General features: G+C 36.1%; 1 protein-coding gene across 15 annotated transcripts in view; it reads left to right on the top strand.

Annotated features, from left to right (window-relative positions):
- The window catches only part of SYNE1 (spectrin repeat containing nuclear envelope protein 1), a 280,640-nt gene that overhangs the window by 140,941 nt on the left and 119,394 nt on the right, over positions 1 to 20,305 (top strand). For all 15 annotated transcript variants that reach the window (XM_083856114.1, XM_083856125.1, XM_083856128.1 and 12 more), the window contains exons 57-73: positions 171 to 314; positions 643 to 798; positions 2,454 to 2,618; positions 3,712 to 3,884; positions 4,740 to 4,893; positions 5,028 to 5,171; positions 6,520 to 6,684; positions 8,010 to 8,327; positions 9,077 to 9,232; positions 9,905 to 10,075; positions 10,856 to 11,182; positions 12,413 to 12,565; positions 13,919 to 14,086; positions 15,170 to 15,346; positions 16,189 to 16,335; positions 17,431 to 17,556; positions 19,016 to 19,192. In XM_083856114.1, coding sequence (XP_083712240.1) covers positions 171 to 314; positions 643 to 798; positions 2,454 to 2,618; positions 3,712 to 3,884; positions 4,740 to 4,893; positions 5,028 to 5,171; positions 6,520 to 6,684; positions 8,010 to 8,327; positions 9,077 to 9,232; positions 9,905 to 10,075; positions 10,856 to 11,182; positions 12,413 to 12,565; positions 13,919 to 14,086; positions 15,170 to 15,346; positions 16,189 to 16,335; positions 17,431 to 17,556; positions 19,016 to 19,192 — 3,021 coding nt within the window. The remainder of the gene's footprint in view (positions 1 to 170; positions 315 to 642; positions 799 to 2,453; positions 2,619 to 3,711; positions 3,885 to 4,739; positions 4,894 to 5,027; positions 5,172 to 6,519; positions 6,685 to 8,009; positions 8,328 to 9,076; positions 9,233 to 9,904; positions 10,076 to 10,855; positions 11,183 to 12,412; positions 12,566 to 13,918; positions 14,087 to 15,169; positions 15,347 to 16,188; positions 16,336 to 17,430; positions 17,557 to 19,015; positions 19,193 to 20,305) is intronic.

Here is a 20,305-nt window from a genome sequence, read left to right on the forward strand (position 1 = left end):
TGTCCCCTGTCAAACTTTTGTTTTGGTGTCTGTGGGATGTAATTTATTTAAAGAGTTGTGTATAATTTGCCTACAATTATATATCCTTTTTTTGTGCTTGATCTGTGTTATGTGAATTAGTTATGTCTAGTGCACTGGGACTATTCATTGAAATTTGCATGCCTTCTTAGAACTTAAAGATTCAGATGAAGGACTTTGAAGCAACTGCTGAGCCTCTGCAGGAGTGGCTGACCACAACTGAGAAGATAGTACAAGGAAGTAGCAGTCGGCTCCATGATCTTCCTTCCAAGAGGAGAGAACAGCAAAAGCTGCAGGTGACTTATAAGGGTTCTTAACACAGCCACACCTTCCTGTCTGTCCTTCTGGCCTTATTGGCTACTTACAAAAGCTTAATCATTCTAGCATCCTGACCTCTAAATAAGATGGGAACTGTTTTCGAAGTTTGCTGTTGATGATCCTGTTCCATCAAGTTTTGCATCTCCACATTTGTGATGACATGCTGCTCCATTGCTGTAACCGTATGGTGTGCCTTTCTCAGCAAGCTTGCCATATGTCACTTCTATTTTTCATGGCACCTTCATGCTTCTCTATTTCCTGCTTTCTTGCACCCACTCTTATTATTACTGTGCTTGTGCTTTACAGTCTGTCCTTGAGGAAATAAGCTGCCACGAGCATCAGCTCAACAGGCTAAAAGAGAAAGCTCAGCAGCTGTGGGAAGAACAAGCTGTCAGCAAAAGCTTTATGCGCAGAGTGTCTCAGTTGTCTTCTCAGTATCTTACTCTAAGCAATCTGACAAAGGTAATGCATCCAGTGTGCGTGCTCTGAAGCAACTCCTCTGATGTATGTGGGGGAAAATAAGGACTGAAATGTGAAACATTGCAGTTGTCTGGCTTGCCTGCTCTGTGATATGTCTGAGCTATTCTGTCTTTTCCATTGACTTTTAGGAGTAGAGAGTAAGGACTGTCAACAAAATGTAACTGTGGGGTTTTTTTTCTAATTATTATTTAAAAGTATATGATTAAGAAGTAAACCCCACCTGATAATACAATAATCAGACTTGATTTTGATTCTTTCAAGTACTGAAGACATTTTAGTTTTGTAATAAGTGGCATCTGAAAGAGGTATTCTTCAAAAATTATTAGAGATGGGAGGTTTTTTAGAAGATACAGGATGCAGACAAGTTGTTATTTCATCTAATCCTATAATGATTATTGTCATTGTAACTGTTTTCACCTTAAAGTTTTAGATTGGTCTTCTAAAAAAAAAATTACCTCTTGAGCTGCTTTTGAATGTTCAAAGGGAAGCATAGGCCAAATTCTAAACCATCAGACCAAGAACGGAGTTTACCATTACTTTTTTTGAGTGGTGCTTCACATACTTCACTACCTAATAGTTTTACCATCTCTCTAGTGTAGACAAATAAGAAAGCCTCCACATTAAGACTGTTATTTTTCTCGAAGTTCATGTCATGAAGAAGGTTTGATATAGGCATACAGTGGCTACAGTAACTAGAATGGTTAAGGGTATAGGAAATATGTTTTGGGGTAACAATTCAATTCAGAAAGTATTTGTGATTAAGGGTTTGCTATTTTGGCAATTCCTACTTTTTCTGTAGAAGTAACAATTATAAAGCATATCTTTGACTTACTGAAAATTATTGTATACATGGCCATAATAAAGTTTCATGTCTGCAAAATGAGAGTGAAAGACGCGTGAGCAGAACTTGTAGGAGATGTCAGGATGAACAGGAGCCATCTAAGGTGCAGGATACATATGACCCAGCCTATTAGAGCAATCGTGAAACTTTCTGGATAGCCATGGATCTTGAGAAAGATCCCTCTCACAATGTAACTTCCAAAGCCTCTTGCATTGACTTGACTTCAGCTCTCTGTCACAGTGGAAAAAAGCACAACGTGCCCTGTATTTTCATTCACCTCAAGCCTTTTAACAGTGTAACTTCAGCATTTGTTTTTGATTTGTATGAATGTCAGTGATTTTTCAGAAGAATGGTTTTACCAGTGAGAGTCATTGAGGAAAACTAGTCTTTTCCAAATATCAACAAAGTAATATTGCTGCAGTGGTGTAGTTTCTGAGGCTTGAATCTGTCATTGTACTGGCTGATTTCACAAGTTAGCTTCCACTGCAACATTGACATGGAGCTTAGATGTGATTTACCAGATGAAAAAGTGAAGAGTGAAACCAGAAAACTGCAGCTTTAGATTTAGAAAATAAAAATTACATTTCTGAATTTTTTATTTGTATTTTATGTTTGGACAATTAATTTCTGTGTGTATGCAAAATTCATTCCATGTTTAAGTGTACTTGTAATTATCAGTGTATGAAGTAAACTTCTGTGTGTAGTTGATGAGACTTATTCTGAAGTGCATGAGTTGGTATGGGGAGTAGGTGATCCTTTAAATAGCTGTTGGTGCTAATTGCTGTATGAATTGCAGGAGAAAGTTTGCAGAATGGATAGAATTGTAGCAGAGCACCAGCAGTTCTCACAGAGTGTCAAGGACCTCCAGGACTGGGTTGATGATGCAGTCCACATGCTGGATTCCTACTGTCATCCTACTGCAGACAAGAGTGTTCTGGACAGCCGGATGTTAAAACTAGAGGTATGGAAGGAAGAGTCCAAAACCTGCTCTGTATGAAGAATACAAGTGTAGGATACTTAGTTGCTGCATATTAGTCTAGCTGTTGTTCAGATGCTGATTTTCAGTTAACTCAAAAGTAACTCCTTTTGTAGCTGAAAGAGCTCATTATTAGAACTTTTCTCTAAGAAGTAGGTAAAGACCTTAATGACATGGAGAATGTATCCATGAAAATTCTTGAAGTACTCAAAAGATTTTGTGTGGCTGATGAAGGTTAAATGGAAGAAGGAGGATAGTCATTTCTGTTAGTTTAGTATATTTCAATATATATTCCTAGATCTTATAGGTGATACAGTTGATTCAGCAAATCTTTTCCTATAATTGTTTGCTTTTAAAAGGGCGACTACAGTTAAGAAAATAGCATCTGTTGATAACAGAGCACATTAAGGGCACTATTTAGAAGACATAGTTCTTATTTTATTGATGGATTCTGAGCCAAAAATCTTTAAAATTATAAGGATAGGTCAAAAAGCAAAAGATTAGCATAATGCTAAAGTTATGTTTTGGCTTTTGTTCATTGAATCTCTTGGCTTCATGCTTTCAGCTTTTTCATGACTACACAGTGTTAGAAACTGTGAGTTTGCAACTGCACAGCTCCAGGAGCTGGAGTCCCTAGGCTGGCATTGATTACAGATTTTATTTGTTGATACCTTCCTGTTGCAAATGTAACCCAGAGTGGTAGAACTGTGTTTCAGCCCTGTAGAAGAGCTTTGTCATTACATCTTCTTGTCTCTGTGAATGAATCCTCCTGTTTTCCATCTAAGTGATGTTTCCTTTGGAATGTCAGCCTTTTCACTGAACAGTACCTTCTCTGATATACTCCAAGTATCTGCTCAGATTCCATGAAAATTTCTGTGTCAACTAAGAGATTTTTTAATAGCCTGAACCTACCTATTGAAAGTCACTTTTATCTGCAAAGCCCAGCTGTGAACCCCACTGTCCATCTTCCAATTCACTACAAGCTGCTAAATATGATCAGGTCATATTCCATTAAAGCTAGTTAGAATATTCATGTCCAGGTGATGATAAAAATAAAATATATCCACTCACTTCTTAGGGCCTGCTTGCAGTGAAACAAGAAAAAGAAGTCCAGATGAAAATTGTTCTGACAAGAGGAGAATCTGTTCTGCAAAATACTTCTCTGGAGGGAGTACCAGTGATTGAAAGCCAATTGCAAAATCTGAAAGACAGCTGGGCTTCTCTTCTGTCTGCTTGTATCCAGTGCAAAAGGTGAAAAGGGAGTGAGGTGCAGAATGATGCTTAGTAACAAAACACTGTCAAAACTTTTGTAAAGTAATTTTATTGCTACATGAGTCCAATTCCTGTAAAATGATTGCATATGCCAAACACTTTGGGTCTAGAAGTTGTGATATATTCATTTGAAGTAGAGGAAGGGGAGGAAATAGTGAGAGATCTAAGCTTTATTAAAACTTATTGTTAATTTACTCTTAAAACTGGATTCCATTTCATAATCTTGAATATTTTACTTTGTGTTGCACTTGATGCTTTGAAAACTTCCCAGAAATGAGAAGATTTTTTTCATGGACATTAATGGTTGCTCTGTCAAGATCCTGTCTGATTTTCCACTTGCTAGCATTCCAAAGAACATACTGTAAATTACGGTCTCCAATAGTGCTGCTTCTAGTGATAGAATAAAGAAATATAAAGGAAAAAGTGCAGATTTCTTTGGTGGACCATCAATTGTTGCAAATACTTCAAATTGAAGAAGCAAAGGTAATTAAACTTTAGAATGCAGCAACTTTTTAAAGTAGGTAAAGGGGCAGAAAATTTCTGATTCTGGATCTTCTGCTTTCAGTGGCAATTATTTGCTAAACTTAGAACTTGTCAGCTAGTTTTTTTTAAATTACAGATCTACTTAATATCCCAGGTTTGGAAAACTTGATTTCTCTTTATTAGTCAAACAGGGCTCATAATTAAAACCTGTAGGATTTTAACAGATTGCTTATCTTGTGATGTATCTCTCTCATAAATACAGTCTAGAATATCTGTATATGACTATATCTCACTGCACAAATAGCATGGGAACTTCCACTATCACAAAAAATATGTATTTTTAAATTACAGTCAACTGGAAGGAGCTCTCTCCAAATGGACCAGTTACCAGGAAGACGTTAATCAGTTTTCCAGATGGATGGAAAAAGTAGAAGCAAGTATGAACGCTTCTGAAAGGCAATATGCTGAACTGAGGGAAAAAACAGCTGCTCTCAGCAAAGCAAAGGTGTGTTTGATTTACAACAAACCATCAACAATGATGACCTTAGAGGCAATAAAACAAACTATCTCACTGCAAGATTAACCTGTGGTCTTGTTTTAATGGTGCCCTTTACATGTTCTTCTCTTTCTATTTTGCAGTTACTCAATGAAGAGGTGTTGAGTCATAACAGCTTGTTGGAGACTATTGAAGTGAAAGGAAAGGGGATGGCTGAGCATTACATTGCTCAGCTTGAGCTGCAAGACCTTCAGGAGAGGTATAAGTTCCTCAAAGAAAGAACAAAGGTACAGTTTGTCTTCATTGTTTAGTTGGCAACAGGAAAAAAATATTTTCATTTATTTTACAGTTAAATGAGGATTAAGAGTTTGGGGACAGCTGTAACTTATTGTAACAGAAACCTGCTAGGGTGATTAATAAATCTGTCTTCCTGTACTAGACTTCAGATCGTTCAGAAGGGTTCTAAAAATCAGGATAATCATCTGAGGAACTCCATGTCAAAAGGTTCATTGACTTCAGCACAGATATAATTTTACCCATTGTGACTGAAATGTTGAAAAAACCTTCAAACATGTGATTTGCATAAGTGTATGTTTGCAAATTTTACCAGTCAGTTGTGTGATTCACCAGTGGTTGACAGCTACAGAGATTTTATTAAAGAACACAAACCTTATTAGCAAGTAAACTGACATACGTGTGATAAGTACTACATTTACTGAGAAATATTGATACTATATATCTGGAAAAGATTAGGACATAGATTGAGATCAGGATGGGGTTTAGGGTAAGATATAAGGTAAAAAAAGAGATAATAAAGACCTGGTGATAGATTTAAAGCTAGGTGATTATCTCCAGTTCTTCTGTGATAATTAAATCATGGCTAATGCATGGTCAGACAGCCAACTTTGTTTCAGGGCAGAAATGTAGTAAAATTGAATTCTGTTGTCTCAGTGATGCTTTTGTCATGTAGAATGACAAAATTAAAAATCCAGCCAAAATTCAGTTTTTCAAACGTATAAGTGATAATGATTCAGTGTTTTATGGACCTCTCCTCCACACCTTTCCTTCTGTACTCCAGGTATGGTAATATTTTAGTGCTGAAATTATTGTAACTTGCTCACCCACATACACAGAAGACTTACAGTCTTACTGTGCTCTGTTGGGACTGCCTGCAAATATCTTCAAACTTAAGATAGTAGATACTCCTAATAGAGTATTCCAATTCCATTTGCAAAAAAAAAAAAGTCATGCCAAAGACAAAAATGCCATTACTAAGCTCATATGCTTATTAATTACTTCAGCAAAGTTAATTTAAATTCCAGTAAAAATCAAGAAATTATTTTGTTATTAAACACTAAGGTGTTGTTTAAAAGTAATTCCAGATCAAAACTCTAAATCTCAGAAGTTACAGACTTACCTTCTGGGATAAGTATTGTTATCCCTACATGTGCTCCCTCTTTCCCTGTAATCGATTAAGTAATCTTCAGAATTCAAGTACTCTTGAATTCTTGGAAAGTACAGCATCAGATACAAACATTTTCCCTTGATGGATGGCTGGGGTTTATGTTCTCTTGGTTTGACAAGATATTTATCCACTAAAATATTTATAATATTTGTAAATCTTTTCACATACAGGAGGCTGTAACAAAAGCTGAAGGACTGCTTACCTTACACCAAGAATACCAAAGAAATCTGAAGGCCTTTGAAGCATGGCTGGAGAAGGAGCAGGAAAAACTTGACTGTTTATCACATCTTGATGGTGATGCCCAGGAACAGGAGGCAACACTCCGAGATTTACAGGTATGTGATGTGTGACACCCTAAGGAAGGAAAAAAAAAAAAAGAAAAAATAATTTCAATCCTGTGATGGTATAGTAACAGAATATAATGGTATAGTAACAGAATAATATTTATTGCCAGAAAGATATTGTCTTGAGAGCCACTTGAAATTGCATTTCAAGTATATGAACACTTCGTTGCTCAAAAGTGGTACCAATAAAGGTAGTGAAAATAGTCTTGCTCATTTCTGGAAAGAAGTGTCAGGCCTTGAATGAAATCTCCAGACACATACTAATCCTTTCTTAAAAGTATTGAATTTGTGTTAGATATTGGTTTATCTATTCTTTTCCCTGTGTGTTTCATAAAATATGAAAGTATTTTCATTTGTGTTCCATCTTTTATTGCTGACAGTGCTGGTGCACCTGCTTTCAGGCAGTTCCAGTCATGCAGGCTGGCTCCCATAGTGAGGTGGGAAGACTACACTGACTCACTTCAGTGAGAGTGAACCCATAGTGCTTCAGTAATTCCCCAGTTATTATTTTAGGCTGACTTAAAATGCTTTAATACCTATTGTTGAAGGACCACAAAGTATGTACGTGAGATATGAAATGTTTATTATCATATTCAGGATACTGAGAGGGTCTTTGTATGATCAGGGACTCTGCATATATTTCTGCTCATTATAGTTGCTCTACAAAACCCATTTTGAAAATCTGGATATGTATCCCAAGTGAAATCTGAGATGAAACACAATTGTGTTTTCTTAAGGTAAATTCCTTGTTATGTTTTTTAATCAGATTGAATCACTGTACTTTCTGATTAAGTTCTAATAAGCATGAAAATGCCATATATGTCCAGAAGAGGGTATCAAAAATCAGTCTGCAGTTCTGTCTCAAACATATGTAAAAATAAATAGGTTTGTTTATTTTAGAAGATTGAAGCCTCTGTTTTTAAGGAGATTCAATTTTAGAATCAGTCTTACAGTCTGTTTGCCACATCTGGAAAGTTTTGAATTTATGCTGTGGTGAATGGATTCCATCTATCCCATGCTGGCTCAGGCAGCTGATGTTTCAGAAATTATAAACTTGGCAGGAGAGGAAAGAATTTAATGCATGCTTTGTCAATAATTTTCTGCAGTTCAATTGTCAGTAATAGTGATACTTGGTGTGCTTTGTAAGTGAGCATGCTGTCACTGGTGTTATTAGAGGAAAGACTCTCTCTAATATATGTTTAACCACAGATAACTAAAGGAAATGCCCAGCTGTACACAGAGGAACCAAGGGGGTTTGTGCCATGCGTAAATGAAAGCTGTCACTGTAGGGTATGTAACCTACTCTGCCTTTACAGGAACTCCAGGTCCACTGTGCAGAGGGACAAGCATTACTGAATGCTGCTGTCCATGCCAGAGAGGAGGTGATTCCCTGGGGTATTCCCCAGATAGAAGACAGAGCCCTGGAATCCTTACGGCAGGATTGGCAAGTTTATCAGCACAGGCTTTCTGAAGCAAGAAGCCAATTAAATGCCACTGTGAGCAAACTGAGGTTAATGGAGAAAAAATTTGAGAAGGTTAATGAGTGGTTAACAAACCTGGAGGAGAAGGTTGCTATCAGGACTGGGAGGAGGTCTGGTAGAGCAACAAAAGAAATGCAGCTTCAACAAATGAAGGTAAAGAATATAGTTAAGGCATTTCTTAAACAAAATACTCTGTGAGATTTCCATGTCGGTTCCTAGTTGCACTGTGAAAACAAGCTTTTTAATTTATTCTGAGTTGTTAACTAAAATGATGTATCCAAGAGAGCTTTTCCTTCTAGATCCAGGTTCCTCCAATTTTACTGGTGGAGTTACGGCTATAATAATGTTGAAACCTTGCAGGGAGATCTGTAATTCATATGCTCTGTAGTGTGTGAAGATGTAACTGAGTACAAAGATCAGCAGCGTAATGGAAAAGAATTAGTATGGTAACAGGAGTAAAATGTGACCAACTGTGTTATGAAGTCTCCACTGTGTTGATGTGATAATTCTCCTTTAACCACTGGAGTGAGAAGGCATAGTTCTGAATAAACACAGGAAGCAGATTTGAAGCCAGATTACACTTTACAGTCATCTTCAAAACTTCAGGTGAAATCTATAGAAGTCCAGATTGCATTTCTACTACTATTTTTCGAGGGGGAAAAAATGACAAAATGTATTGAATCTGTTGTCATGAAATGCAGTATATGGGATGAAAATCTTTCCAGCATATTTGTTGCAATAACTTCCATCAGATTCTGGCTTATTTAACAGCTGTAAATTGTTGTTTACAACCATGTATTTGTTTTCCTTTACAATGATTTCCTGATTTAGTTACAGTTAAATTCCTGATGGTTTAAGATGTTTGAATCAGTCATATAAGTCTGATAATTTCTTTCTCATAGAAGTGGCATGAAGACATTACAATCTACAAAGATGACGTAGAGGAAGTTGGGGTATTGGCTCAGCAAATACTAGAGGAAAACCTCACTGCAAGTAGAATGGGTAGTCAGGCTACGCAGCTTACATCTCGCTACCAAACCCTTCTTCTTCATGTCTTGGTAAGTAATGAAAACTAATTCATTGTTTTTCAACATCATGAATTGCCAGTTAAGAAGCAAATACAAACAGGCTTTTGAGTTATTATAAACTTTATTAGAGTTTATTCATTACTGTAGACTCAATAGCATAACATTCACAAATATATTCATATACATATACACATAGATTTCATTGGATTAAATGTATTATAGAAACATAATCAGGATAATAAAGTAGAATGCCTTATCACTATCTTTTTTGATAGTTTCAGGAGAGAAATTCAGAATAAAGTATGTTTGAATGCTAATTGACCTCTAGAGAAATGTTCTTAGGCTGCGAATTACTATGGAGAAAATTTGATTTGGTAAGGTTCAGTCTTCAGGTTACTTTAAGTAGTAATTGCCTCATAGTACTGTAATGACAAGTCACAATTCAAAGTTCAAAATGTAAGTCCATTGCCAGTGTTTAGTATTAGTTCAGTTTTAACATTGGTGATTGTTATATATAGACCCTGACAAGAGCCCTGTAAGAATTACTCACTATGTATGAAATAACTTAAAGCCTGTATGTTTTACCTTTGTATAGTAGATTTTATTAATAAATAGCAATTTATTTTTATCTTAAACAAGTAACAATGATAAACATCTGGCTGCTCCTTGTTTCTTCCCCCTACCCTCCGTATTTGTTTGAAGGAACAAGTGAAGTTTCTGGAAGAAGAAATACGCTGTATGGAGGAGTCAGAATTGTCTTTTAGTGCTTACACAAATTGGTATGGAGCTACTAACAAGAACTTCAAAAATGTGATCACCAAATTTGATGTGGTTGATAAAACAGCAATGGAGAAAAAAGTTCAGAAACTAGAGGTACAACTTTCTTAAATGCATATTTTATTTCTGTTCCCAAACAGGAGGCTGTATTTTAACATGCATCTAAATTCTGCTCTAAATTCATGCTCTAAATTCTGACTTTACCTTCCCTAGAGAAGATAATGGGATAAGACCACATAGTACAAAATTTTGTTATCACATCTCGTTAGATCATAGTTTGGCTATTGAAATAAAGTTAGTTATTAATTTTATAGTTAGCTATATAAATTTGTTATTAAAGTAAATAACTAAATAATATAGCAAATAGTCCTAAATAATATAGTCCTAAATAATAGTCCTATCCTTCCATAAGGTGTGCTTGTGTCTGTTTTATGGTAGGTTAAATCTTAAAATAAATTTCCATATTCCCTCTTCCCCACAAGTATACTTTTTTGTGCACTGCGTATTTCCTATTTCCTGTGGCAAGAAGTGCTTCCTATTTTATTGAAACACTCATGTTTCATCTCAAAAGTTGTAGATGAGCTTCTCATGTGTCCTGCAGCTTAAGCAGCTTAAACATAATATGCTAAGGGAAAGCTTTCATCTGTTCCAGAATCTGGAGTAGAGATGCTCTCCTAGGAGCCCTCAGTTTCTCTATTTAAATTCAGAAGCCCAGTGCAGGGCAGAACTATTTGCTTTATCTGCTTCCTTCTAGCTTGACACACCTTAACTCCAAACAATTTTGTACTGGAAAGTCCACTCATTTGCCCTTGCAATTTTTTCTGTGTCTCTAGCAAAGTTTTATACATTTTCTGTCAACCAATATTTCCTTCACAGGTGCTATTGAGTGATATGGACATAGGGCACAGTTTACTGAAATCAGCCCGTGAGAAGGGGGAGCGAGCTATAAAATACATGGAAGAAAACGAAGTTGACCAGTTAAGAAAAGAAATTGGAGATCATGTGGAACAGCTTGAAGAGCTGGCTGGCTCCATCAGAAAAGAGCACATGACTTCAGAGAAGTGTCTTCAGCTGGTAAAGGAGTTCTCAGACAAGTATAAGGCCCAAACTCAGTGGGTCATGGAATACCAAGCCATTTTACATGCTCCTGTGGAGCCAAAGAGTGAACTCTATGAGAAGAAGGCGCAATTGTCCAAATACAAGGTAAAAACGGGTTATCTCATAGTACTACTGAATTGATTTTAATCTAGTGATTCTCAATAAATCCTCTGATCAGGTATCCAAGTTTCTTCAAGTAGGTACATGAGATGTTTCTGATCTGGATGTCCCAATCAGCAGCAATGAAAACATGCATGATACCTGCCTCTACAAACCAGATTGAGCCCCTGGATTTGAAATGTGAATGTCCTAAAAAGGCTTCCATATCTGAAAATTTCTTGTACTGGAGCAAAATTCTTTTATGAGTACACATAGGAGTAATTGCATTTATCTCAACAGAGGTGATTGCAGTTGAAGTGAATATAGAGATCAGTGTGTCTTTCTTGACTTCAGACCTTGTCACTGTTTACATTGACTTAATCAGCTTTCTGGTTAAAGCTGGATGTCCCAGCTCAACTGATATCCCAGACAGTCAGCTGCTATGACCTCCCAAGTTTTTGTTAGGATTTTAACGAAGTGTTTGGGGTTCTTTTCCAGTCACAAAAATGAGTAGAAAATTTACCAACAAACCCTATTTCTTCTTCTAATGATGTATTTTTTGTAAAATACTCCAGGATTACAGATGTTACATGACATGTGTACTGCACCTGGCTGAGGTGGAGTTAATTCTCCAGCAGCCCATATAGTGCTGTGCTTTACATTTGTGGCTAAAAAAATGTTGCCAACAAACCAGTGTTTTGCTCAGCAGTACCTACATTGTGTCAAGGCTTTCTCACTAAAGCTGCCCAGTACCTCTTGTCAGCTTCCCTGCTCAAAGCTGTATGTCACAGCTGTGTGCTTCCTTTCTACATGTCTGGGGAGTTGTACTCTCTTAGAGTACAGTGCTAGGCACTCATCACACACCATCTCATTAAGGGGATGGCTTTGTTTATGCTTTCCCACCTGTTTTCATAATTTGTTCCTGTGAACCAATTTTATCCCTAGCACTGCCCACTTCATGCGGATGAACTCCCTTTGCTTCACCAGCTCGACTGTCAGCCATGCTACTAGCCACTGTCAAAAGGAGCAGTTGTGTTTAGGTGTGTGCAAAGCTGTTGTCTCAAGGCAGGTCTGAGAAACAGAATCCTGCATTGGTAAAAAAAGAAAAGGATACCTGTCTGGAAAGTATGATATATATAATCCATGGTAGAAAGCTGTGCATCAGATCAAAGGGAAGCCAGTGGAATACATCTCAAGTGATCAGTAGATATATTATAATTCTTGCTTGCATTGTAGTCCATACAACAGACTGTTCTGTCTCATGAGCCCTCAATAAAGTCAGTGATTGAAAAGGGAGAGGCACTTTGTGATCTGGTGAATGATGTGACTCTAAAGAACAACATTCAAGACCTTCAGAGCAGTTATCAGGAACTCTGCAGCAAAATGAAGGTAAAAAGAGAGAAACCTCAGGTTTCTTCCAACTTGCTATATTTTTACCCCTCTTTAATAAATTATTTATTTCATGCTTTCATGTCTGTACAAAGAACCAGCTACCTTTAATTACTTTTGGTGTTTTGTTGGGGTTTTTTGGTTGGTGTGTGTGTGGGTTTTTTTTGTTTTTGTTTTGTTTTGTTTTGTTTTGTTTTGTTTTGTTTTTTTTGTTTTGTTTTGTTTTGTTTTATTTTTTGAAGGGGGACGGAAGTGGCAGGCAGCTTTTGAATATGGAAAAAAACTACATAAATAAATCTAACCAGAGTAGCTGGAATGAATTTTGAGTGTGGCAAGTGAAGTCTTTGTGTTCTGTAACACTAAGGGGATATTTATCAGTCTGTGTTATTGTTACTACTTTTAAAAGCATTTAATAGAATTCTAAATACATTATTTCTTGAAGGGACAGATACCCATAGATTGTACTCTCTCTTGTTTCTGCTTGATCTCCACAAACACTGTTCAGTTTAGTTGTTGAATAAAAGGCATCAGAGAAATAAACTGCAAGACAGATATCATTTAATTCAGCAAGGGCATTATTAATTAACATTGATTCAGTAGTCCATATGTATGTAGTACTTTGAAAGATCTAATGCTTCTAAATACATCCTAAAGTATGATTACTCCTAAAGCTTTTAATAGGTTATACTCCTAACAAGGATAAGCTCTGCAAACCACGTTAGTATTTATGTTTGACCTAGGCACCTTTAATTGCCAATCCATCCGCCAATAGGAGACGATTTTACTTTTCAAGATTGATTTTTAGTTTAAAGACACACCTCTGATCTGTCCCAAAAAGTGATGTCCATTGCATTAGATAAAATGTTGGTGGCTAAAATTTAGAGAGGCTTCCTGAAAAGAGTAAATACTTTTTAACTCTGTGTGTTAAATTTGCCTACCACCGACACAGGCAGTAGGTACATGCAAAGGCTGTAAGCAGCAGCCATAGCATTTGGAAGGTGAAGTACAGTCTCTCAAAGAGTGTGTAATAACTGTTAGTGAACTTTCAAATTGACAGTGTTCATTTTCTCAAGTGTTTTCCTCTGTCTTCAAAGTATGGTATTTCATCTGGAGTAAAAATACTGCTCATTACCACAGAAGTAATTATTCACAGAAATTTATTCACAGAATAAATGTGTCTTTTGATGTCTTTCTTTACAGTCTATTCATATGAGATTCCCTCACAGGAATATAAATTTAGATGATAATTCTAACTATGTTTTCAAGTTCTTGGTGGGTTTAGGTTTGTTTGAGGGGTTTTTTTAACTCTTGTAATTACCTGAAAAATTAATTTTGGTTATTGCGGACCTGCAGGCGTATGTTGAATCCTTAGAGGTGAGAGTAAAAGAGCATGAAGATTACAATAGTGATTTGCAAGAAGGGGAGAAATGGTTATTACATATGTCAAGCAGATTGGCCAGCCCTGACCTCATGGAAAGTAACAATCTTGAAATAATCACTCAGCAACTAGCTAACCACAAGGTGGGTTTGCTACTCATGATCTTTCTTTGTAAAATTGAGTTTTTCTTTTTTGCCTCCAATCCAGAGCTCTTTCCCATTCCCCTATTTTATTTCTCTTACTGCTGTGTAAATAAGCATCAGTGTCATTCATGTAGTTAACAAATCTGGCTTGTTGTTAACATAGTTTCTTGGATGAAACTGCATTTACACAAGGGGCTTTGTTGTACTCTGATTTGAATTCTGTGTCATGTTTTTCCTGAGACTTCCCAGGAAATGAACCACAAAACCTGGATTTTTGACATTTTACTCCTGAGGTATTTTTTGCTCTAGCACTTTTAAGGTTGAAAAAAAAATTAAATTAAAAATTTTCTTGGTATGGATCACCTAACAAGACCTTTAGAAATGTGACCAAATTGGATGTGGTTGATAAAACAGCAATGGAGAAGAATGTGCAGAAACTAGAGGTACCTCTATTAAGTTGTCTTAATTCTAGGTTATTCTATTAGGTTGTAGCATTTTCTCCATTGCTTTTATTCAAGGTGGTTGCTGTTAGTTTAATACCTTGATAGCAAATGCTTTCTAGAAGATAAAAGAGAACAAAATCCAACCTTCCACTACCTGAAACAGAGATTTCAATGGCAAATATTGAAGTCTTTCAATTATTTGTGATTGGTGTATTCTTTAAGTAACCTCCTTACATAAAAAATTGGCTCCACCAAAGTCAATAGAAAGGACTGTCCACCATGAAAGAGCTTATGGAATGAGATATGATTCAACATGAGATTTAATTTGCATTACTAGACGCAAGAGAAGCTGGAGAAGCCCTGAAGAGCATGCAACAAATGAAGACTAAGCACAATCTTGGGATCTGAGCAGTCTGAGCATACACATCATTACAGTGCTACTGCTGTTTCTGTGGGATATCTATATAAAGACTTTTGACAATGACTTTACAATGAACATGCCATTCAGTAGCTTGACAATGACAACATATGTCTGATTTTTTTTTTTCCAAATCCGAAGATGAGGAGGGTTTAAAGGAGGGAGAAAAAAATGTTCTCTGCTACAGCATATTTCTTCTAAAGCATTTTATCTGTTTCTTAGGCTATCATGGAAGAAATTGCAGGATTTGAAGATCGTTTGAACAACCTTAAGAGTAAAGGTGATTACCTGATCAGTCAATGCTCGGAACATCTTCAAGCAAAATTTAAGCAAAATATACAAACCCATCTTCAGGGGACAAGGGACAGCTATTCTGCCATATGTAGCACAGCCCAAAGAGTAAGGCTTGTTTCAAAGATATTTTCATGCTATTTAAAAATAAAGTGCATTATTATTTCTATGAGTTATTTCTTTACATGGTAGAAAACTCTTCCTGCTGTTTTCATTTTGATTAAGCCTACAGGTTACTGAGGACTTCATCATTCCTGTGCTACAGTTGAATTCCTTGTGATCTAAATGTTGTCTTGCAACCTGCAAAAGTAATGGCTGATCAGTTCATACCTTAATCTTGCCACATGCTCACTACCTTCATGTTACACTAGCTTCTGAGCAGCTGCAGCAAAAACACATTAGACCTTTTCCACTTCAAAAACCAGGGAACAAATTGCAGTCTTAGTGTTTATAGTTTGCATACATACATAAACAGGTCTCAAGTATGTGCTAGGAAATACTGTCTCTCTCATTAAAACCAGAATATGGAGTTAAGAAGGGCCAGCTGGATTAAACCAATTAGGAGATCCACCCAGCATTCAAAAACAAAAACAAAAACAAAAACAAACAAAAAAAAAATCCTCCTGAACAGAACAACCCAAAAACAAACTATAATTTTATATGAAGTCAATGCAAAAATTTTGGATACAGAAAAAAGAGAGCATTCTCTTCATTTGCATCTCTATTTTTTTCTTTTCAGAAGCTGTGCATTAGATATTTTCCATTCTCCTCACATGTTAGCAGGGTGCAGTGAGAGTTTAAGGAGCTTTCAGCCATTGGTAGTTTTATGTACAAGGGCTAAAATAATCGAAGTTTTAATAATTCAGTTTTATCGGCAGTTTTCAAGGTAGGAAAAGAGAGACAATGGCGGTATTTGAAAATGTGATAAACTGACAAAATGTTTTGTTTAGGTGTACCAGACTTTGGAACATGAGCTCCAGAAGCATGTTAATCATCAGGATACTCTCCAACAGTGCCAGACCTGGCTGTCTACAGTGGAGTCAGAGCTAAAGCCAACTACTTGGACACCTTTCAGCCTGACAGATGCAGTTAAACAGGTAAAAGTTTAGCACTTGAAAAAGCTTAGTTATTTTTAATAAGGTGAGTTCAGATAGAGATTTAAATTTCTAGAAATTATATATTTTCTAGCCTTCTCAGAAAACTGTGCAGCTTCAATGTTCATTCCCTACCCCAAAAGGAATGCCTGGAATGCAAAATAACTGTAGGTGAAAAATCAAAGAGGGGTTTTGTTAGCTCTGCTTAATGCCTAGAAACATGTTACTTGAAAAATGTTGGCTGGTTAGATAAATCTGCTCAGATACTCCATAAATGTATTTCGGACATATAGATGTTTAGCATAGATGTATTTACCAACAGGGGTTGTGACTTTCTGCTTGTCCATTTGCCCATCTGTCTGTTATGTTCCTTATGAGACCTGTTTTCACACTACCATGGACAGAGAGTCAATTATCAGGCAATTAAAACAATTTTTCAATCTAAGAGCATAAAACTGCCTGTAGACTGCATTGACCATTAGGAATTCTGTCATTGCCTCTTGATTATTCTTAGTGACAACGAGTTTTACATTGGATTTGTAACTTGGTTTTAAATTAGGCTGGTATGATGCTAAAAATGCTGGAATTCAGAGCTGTCTGATCCATCACCTCAATTAATAGAGACCTGGAAATACTAGAGATGGTAGAAATACTGCAAGGGCAGGGCAAGCAGGATGTGACACAGGGAGACCAGCACCCAAGTGCCACTAAGCTTAATTTCTCATGATCTGTCAGATACTGGAAAATTTTACAGCTGTAGGAGCAGGACACATTGATAATCCCATAAAGCTCTGGTTCCCATTCGTGTTGTGAAAGTCTGTTCCCTTGTTGAGACTGTGTGTTTCTATCCAAGAAATAAGCTAGCTAATCCATATGTCTCTAAGTGCTTTGGTAATTGGATAATAATCAAGTTTTTAAGGCTTATTCCTTTCCATAATTACAACATAGCAACCTTACCTAAAAAAAGAATGTATTTCTACATTTAATTTTATGGAAAAAATAAGAAGGTAAAGTAAAAATGCTAAAATGTACGGTTGTAATATAACAAAATATTATTTCCACAGTGTCAGGGTTTATTTCTGAGTTGTCTTCCCTCAGGTTAAACATTTCCGGGCTCTGCAGGAGCAGGCCAATACATACTTGGATCTTCTGTGCTCCATGTGTGATCTGTCAGATGCCACAGTGAAGAGTACAGCAGCAGATATTCACCAAACAAAACAAACGGTACAAGATAACCACAACAACCCCCTTTCAATCCTATTTAGAGCTTTAACTGCCTTGATCTGTTCCCTTTTAAAAAGGTCATATCGGGTAATGGTTTAAAGAAATGTCATCTTACTTTCATCTTAAGCATTGCCTTAGATATAGTTACACAGTTTTCTCTTTCTGCTTCTTTTTTATTTATTTTTTTTTTTTTAATTATTAAATCTGTACTTTGCCATCCTGGTACTAATAAAAAGACACACAACTAAAGCTGCTAAAGGTACTTAGGCAATGTTACAAGATGTTGGTCTAAATTCTGTGGAAGAAAACTTGATTCAAGTTATGTTTTCAAAAAACACAATTCACTCTAATCTCCTCTGTATTTTATTAAATCTGAGACATATTTTATTGATATTATTTATTCCACAATAGACTGATGCTCATATTGGCCTATATTAATAGATTAATAATATAATCATTATAAGAATAAAAAATATGATGTTTCATTTAATGAATCAAAGTGCATCTATTTCAGCATATTAATTTGTAGAAGTGTTCCTCAATTTTAAGTTTTCAAGTCACTTAATGCTTACGTTTAAAATAGAACTATAAACTTAAGTTATCAGAAAAGAATTATGAGCATTCCTCTTAATGAAACATTTAGTCTCTCTTACACAGACACACAACCAAAGATTTGAAACTACTTCTAACGAGTAAAAATCTAATACATACAGTAACGATATTCCATACCAGAGGAGAGAATTGTACAAATCCAAATAACCCATAAAAATATGGCAGTCCAAGAACTGAACAGCTGAAAAACACCCCAAACATCAGAATAAGATTCTCCTTTGACATACAAAGCATTGAATAGTTTTTAAGAAATCACAGATGGTATAGTGCTGAGATATACTAAGCTGGCTGTGTCTAAATCTTAAAGGCACCCAACTGCTGTATTTAGAGCAAAAGCAGCTGTGTCACTATTGGTGTAAGAGGATTGATGGGCTCAGATCTGGTAAGCATTCTTCTTACTGGCATTTTGGAAGATGCAAAAAGGCAAAATAACTGGGCTAAGCAAATTAAATAGAAGTGTTTAGTTGAAACTTTTATGTACGGTATACTCTAACAATATTCTTGGCATGCAGTAGACTAAATTATACAATTAATTTAAGCTTTAACAGAAGACAGCATTGAAATACAAATATTCATGAACTTATTTTCTTCTCTCACAGGTGGATGATAATTAATTTCTTTTTTGTTACTGTTGTTGTTTCCACCCAGATTTCCTGTGATAGGTACAATTTTTGTGACTTTTAAAGGTTAAGACTCTATTTGTGGATAGTATTAGCCCCTTCAGAATCTGGTGCAGAAATTGCTTTAGTACAGTATTGTGCTCAGAGGAAGAATGGTATTCATCCTCTCTTTTGCAAAAACCGATGCATTAAAGCATTCCTACTCCTTTTCACTTCTTTTGTTCTAGATTGAGCAACAGATAATGCACTCACAGTATTTGTCTCAAGGTTGGGAAGAGATCAAACAGTTGAAGGCTGAGCTCTGGATATACTTCCAGGATGCGGATCAACAACTACAGAATTTAAAAAGGAGACGGGCAGAGTTGGAGCTAAATATTGCCCAGAATATGGTTCTCCAGGTAAAGGTAAGAAAACTTTGGGTTAAGAACAGAAGGTAAGGAAGAAGTTCATTCTGTGGCTGATATTATTTCAAGATTTATATTATATACACATACTGGGTTATCTCTAATATGCTCTAATCAAGAGCAGTTAAGATAGAGGAAAGATTGTTTCCTTGTTAATGCTGCAGGGTGATTCAGAGAGCACAAATACTTTAGTATTTTCCTGGCTTTGTTTTTTTAATAGTACACAACTTTCAGCCTACTGATCTGATTTGCCTTTGCCTTTAGAGTAGACTAAACGCTGATCACAGTGGACCTGAAGATAAGATTTGCAAATTGTGCTTGCTAAATTCATTGATTTCTATACTTCTAAATAGTTAAGAATTATTTCAAAATTAGTCAATAAAACTATTTGATGTTGCTGATCTCTAAGGAGAGATATGGCAGAAACACAATTCAATTAATGAGACAAATGCCTTCATATGTTCTCTCATTCATTTCAGAAGAGAGACATTTTATGACCATTCTGTGCACATCATTACCAGTAATTTACCAAAAAGATAATTTCTTTAATAAATGAATAAATATGTGGGGTTCGCATTTTTGTCTAGACTTTTCTTGTATTCTTTTTTTGATGTGGTAAGAGTTAGGTGAAAAAGTAAACAGCACTTCCTCTCTGTGTCTGTTCTACTCACACTTTGGAACAAAGTCAAAGCCTTTGAAGATGCCTCAGCACAATCTGCACTGAAAGCTGTTATACTAGCTATCATTAGAATCCAGGAAGAAGAAAGAGTCTCTATTTCTTCAATCTTTCAGTCAGTAACTTTGGATTATAATGAAAGGGAAACACCTGCTGTACTGTTAGATGTGGCACAAGGTGTTTTTTTTCTAATAATTTGACATGGTAAAGAAAGATGCCTAGCTCCATTTGAAGCCATGAAGAGGAATGAGGCAGAGCTGGAGATGGGTGTGCTTGTTTAATTATAGTTACTGGAACTAGAATTTAGGAAAAGATTATATTTACCTTAGTGTGTAAGGGCTGCAAAATATTTGGTTAGTTGTAGTAGTCCATATATTGTGTATTCTTCTTTTTGGGATCTCTCTGGCTTCTTATTTGGTAGGACATGTATGCAGATG

Source organism: Zosterops lateralis (genome assembly GCF_965231275.1).
Source record: "Zosterops lateralis genome assembly, chromosome: 3".
NCBI lineage: Eukaryota > Metazoa > Chordata > Aves > Passeriformes > Zosteropidae > Zosterops > Zosterops lateralis.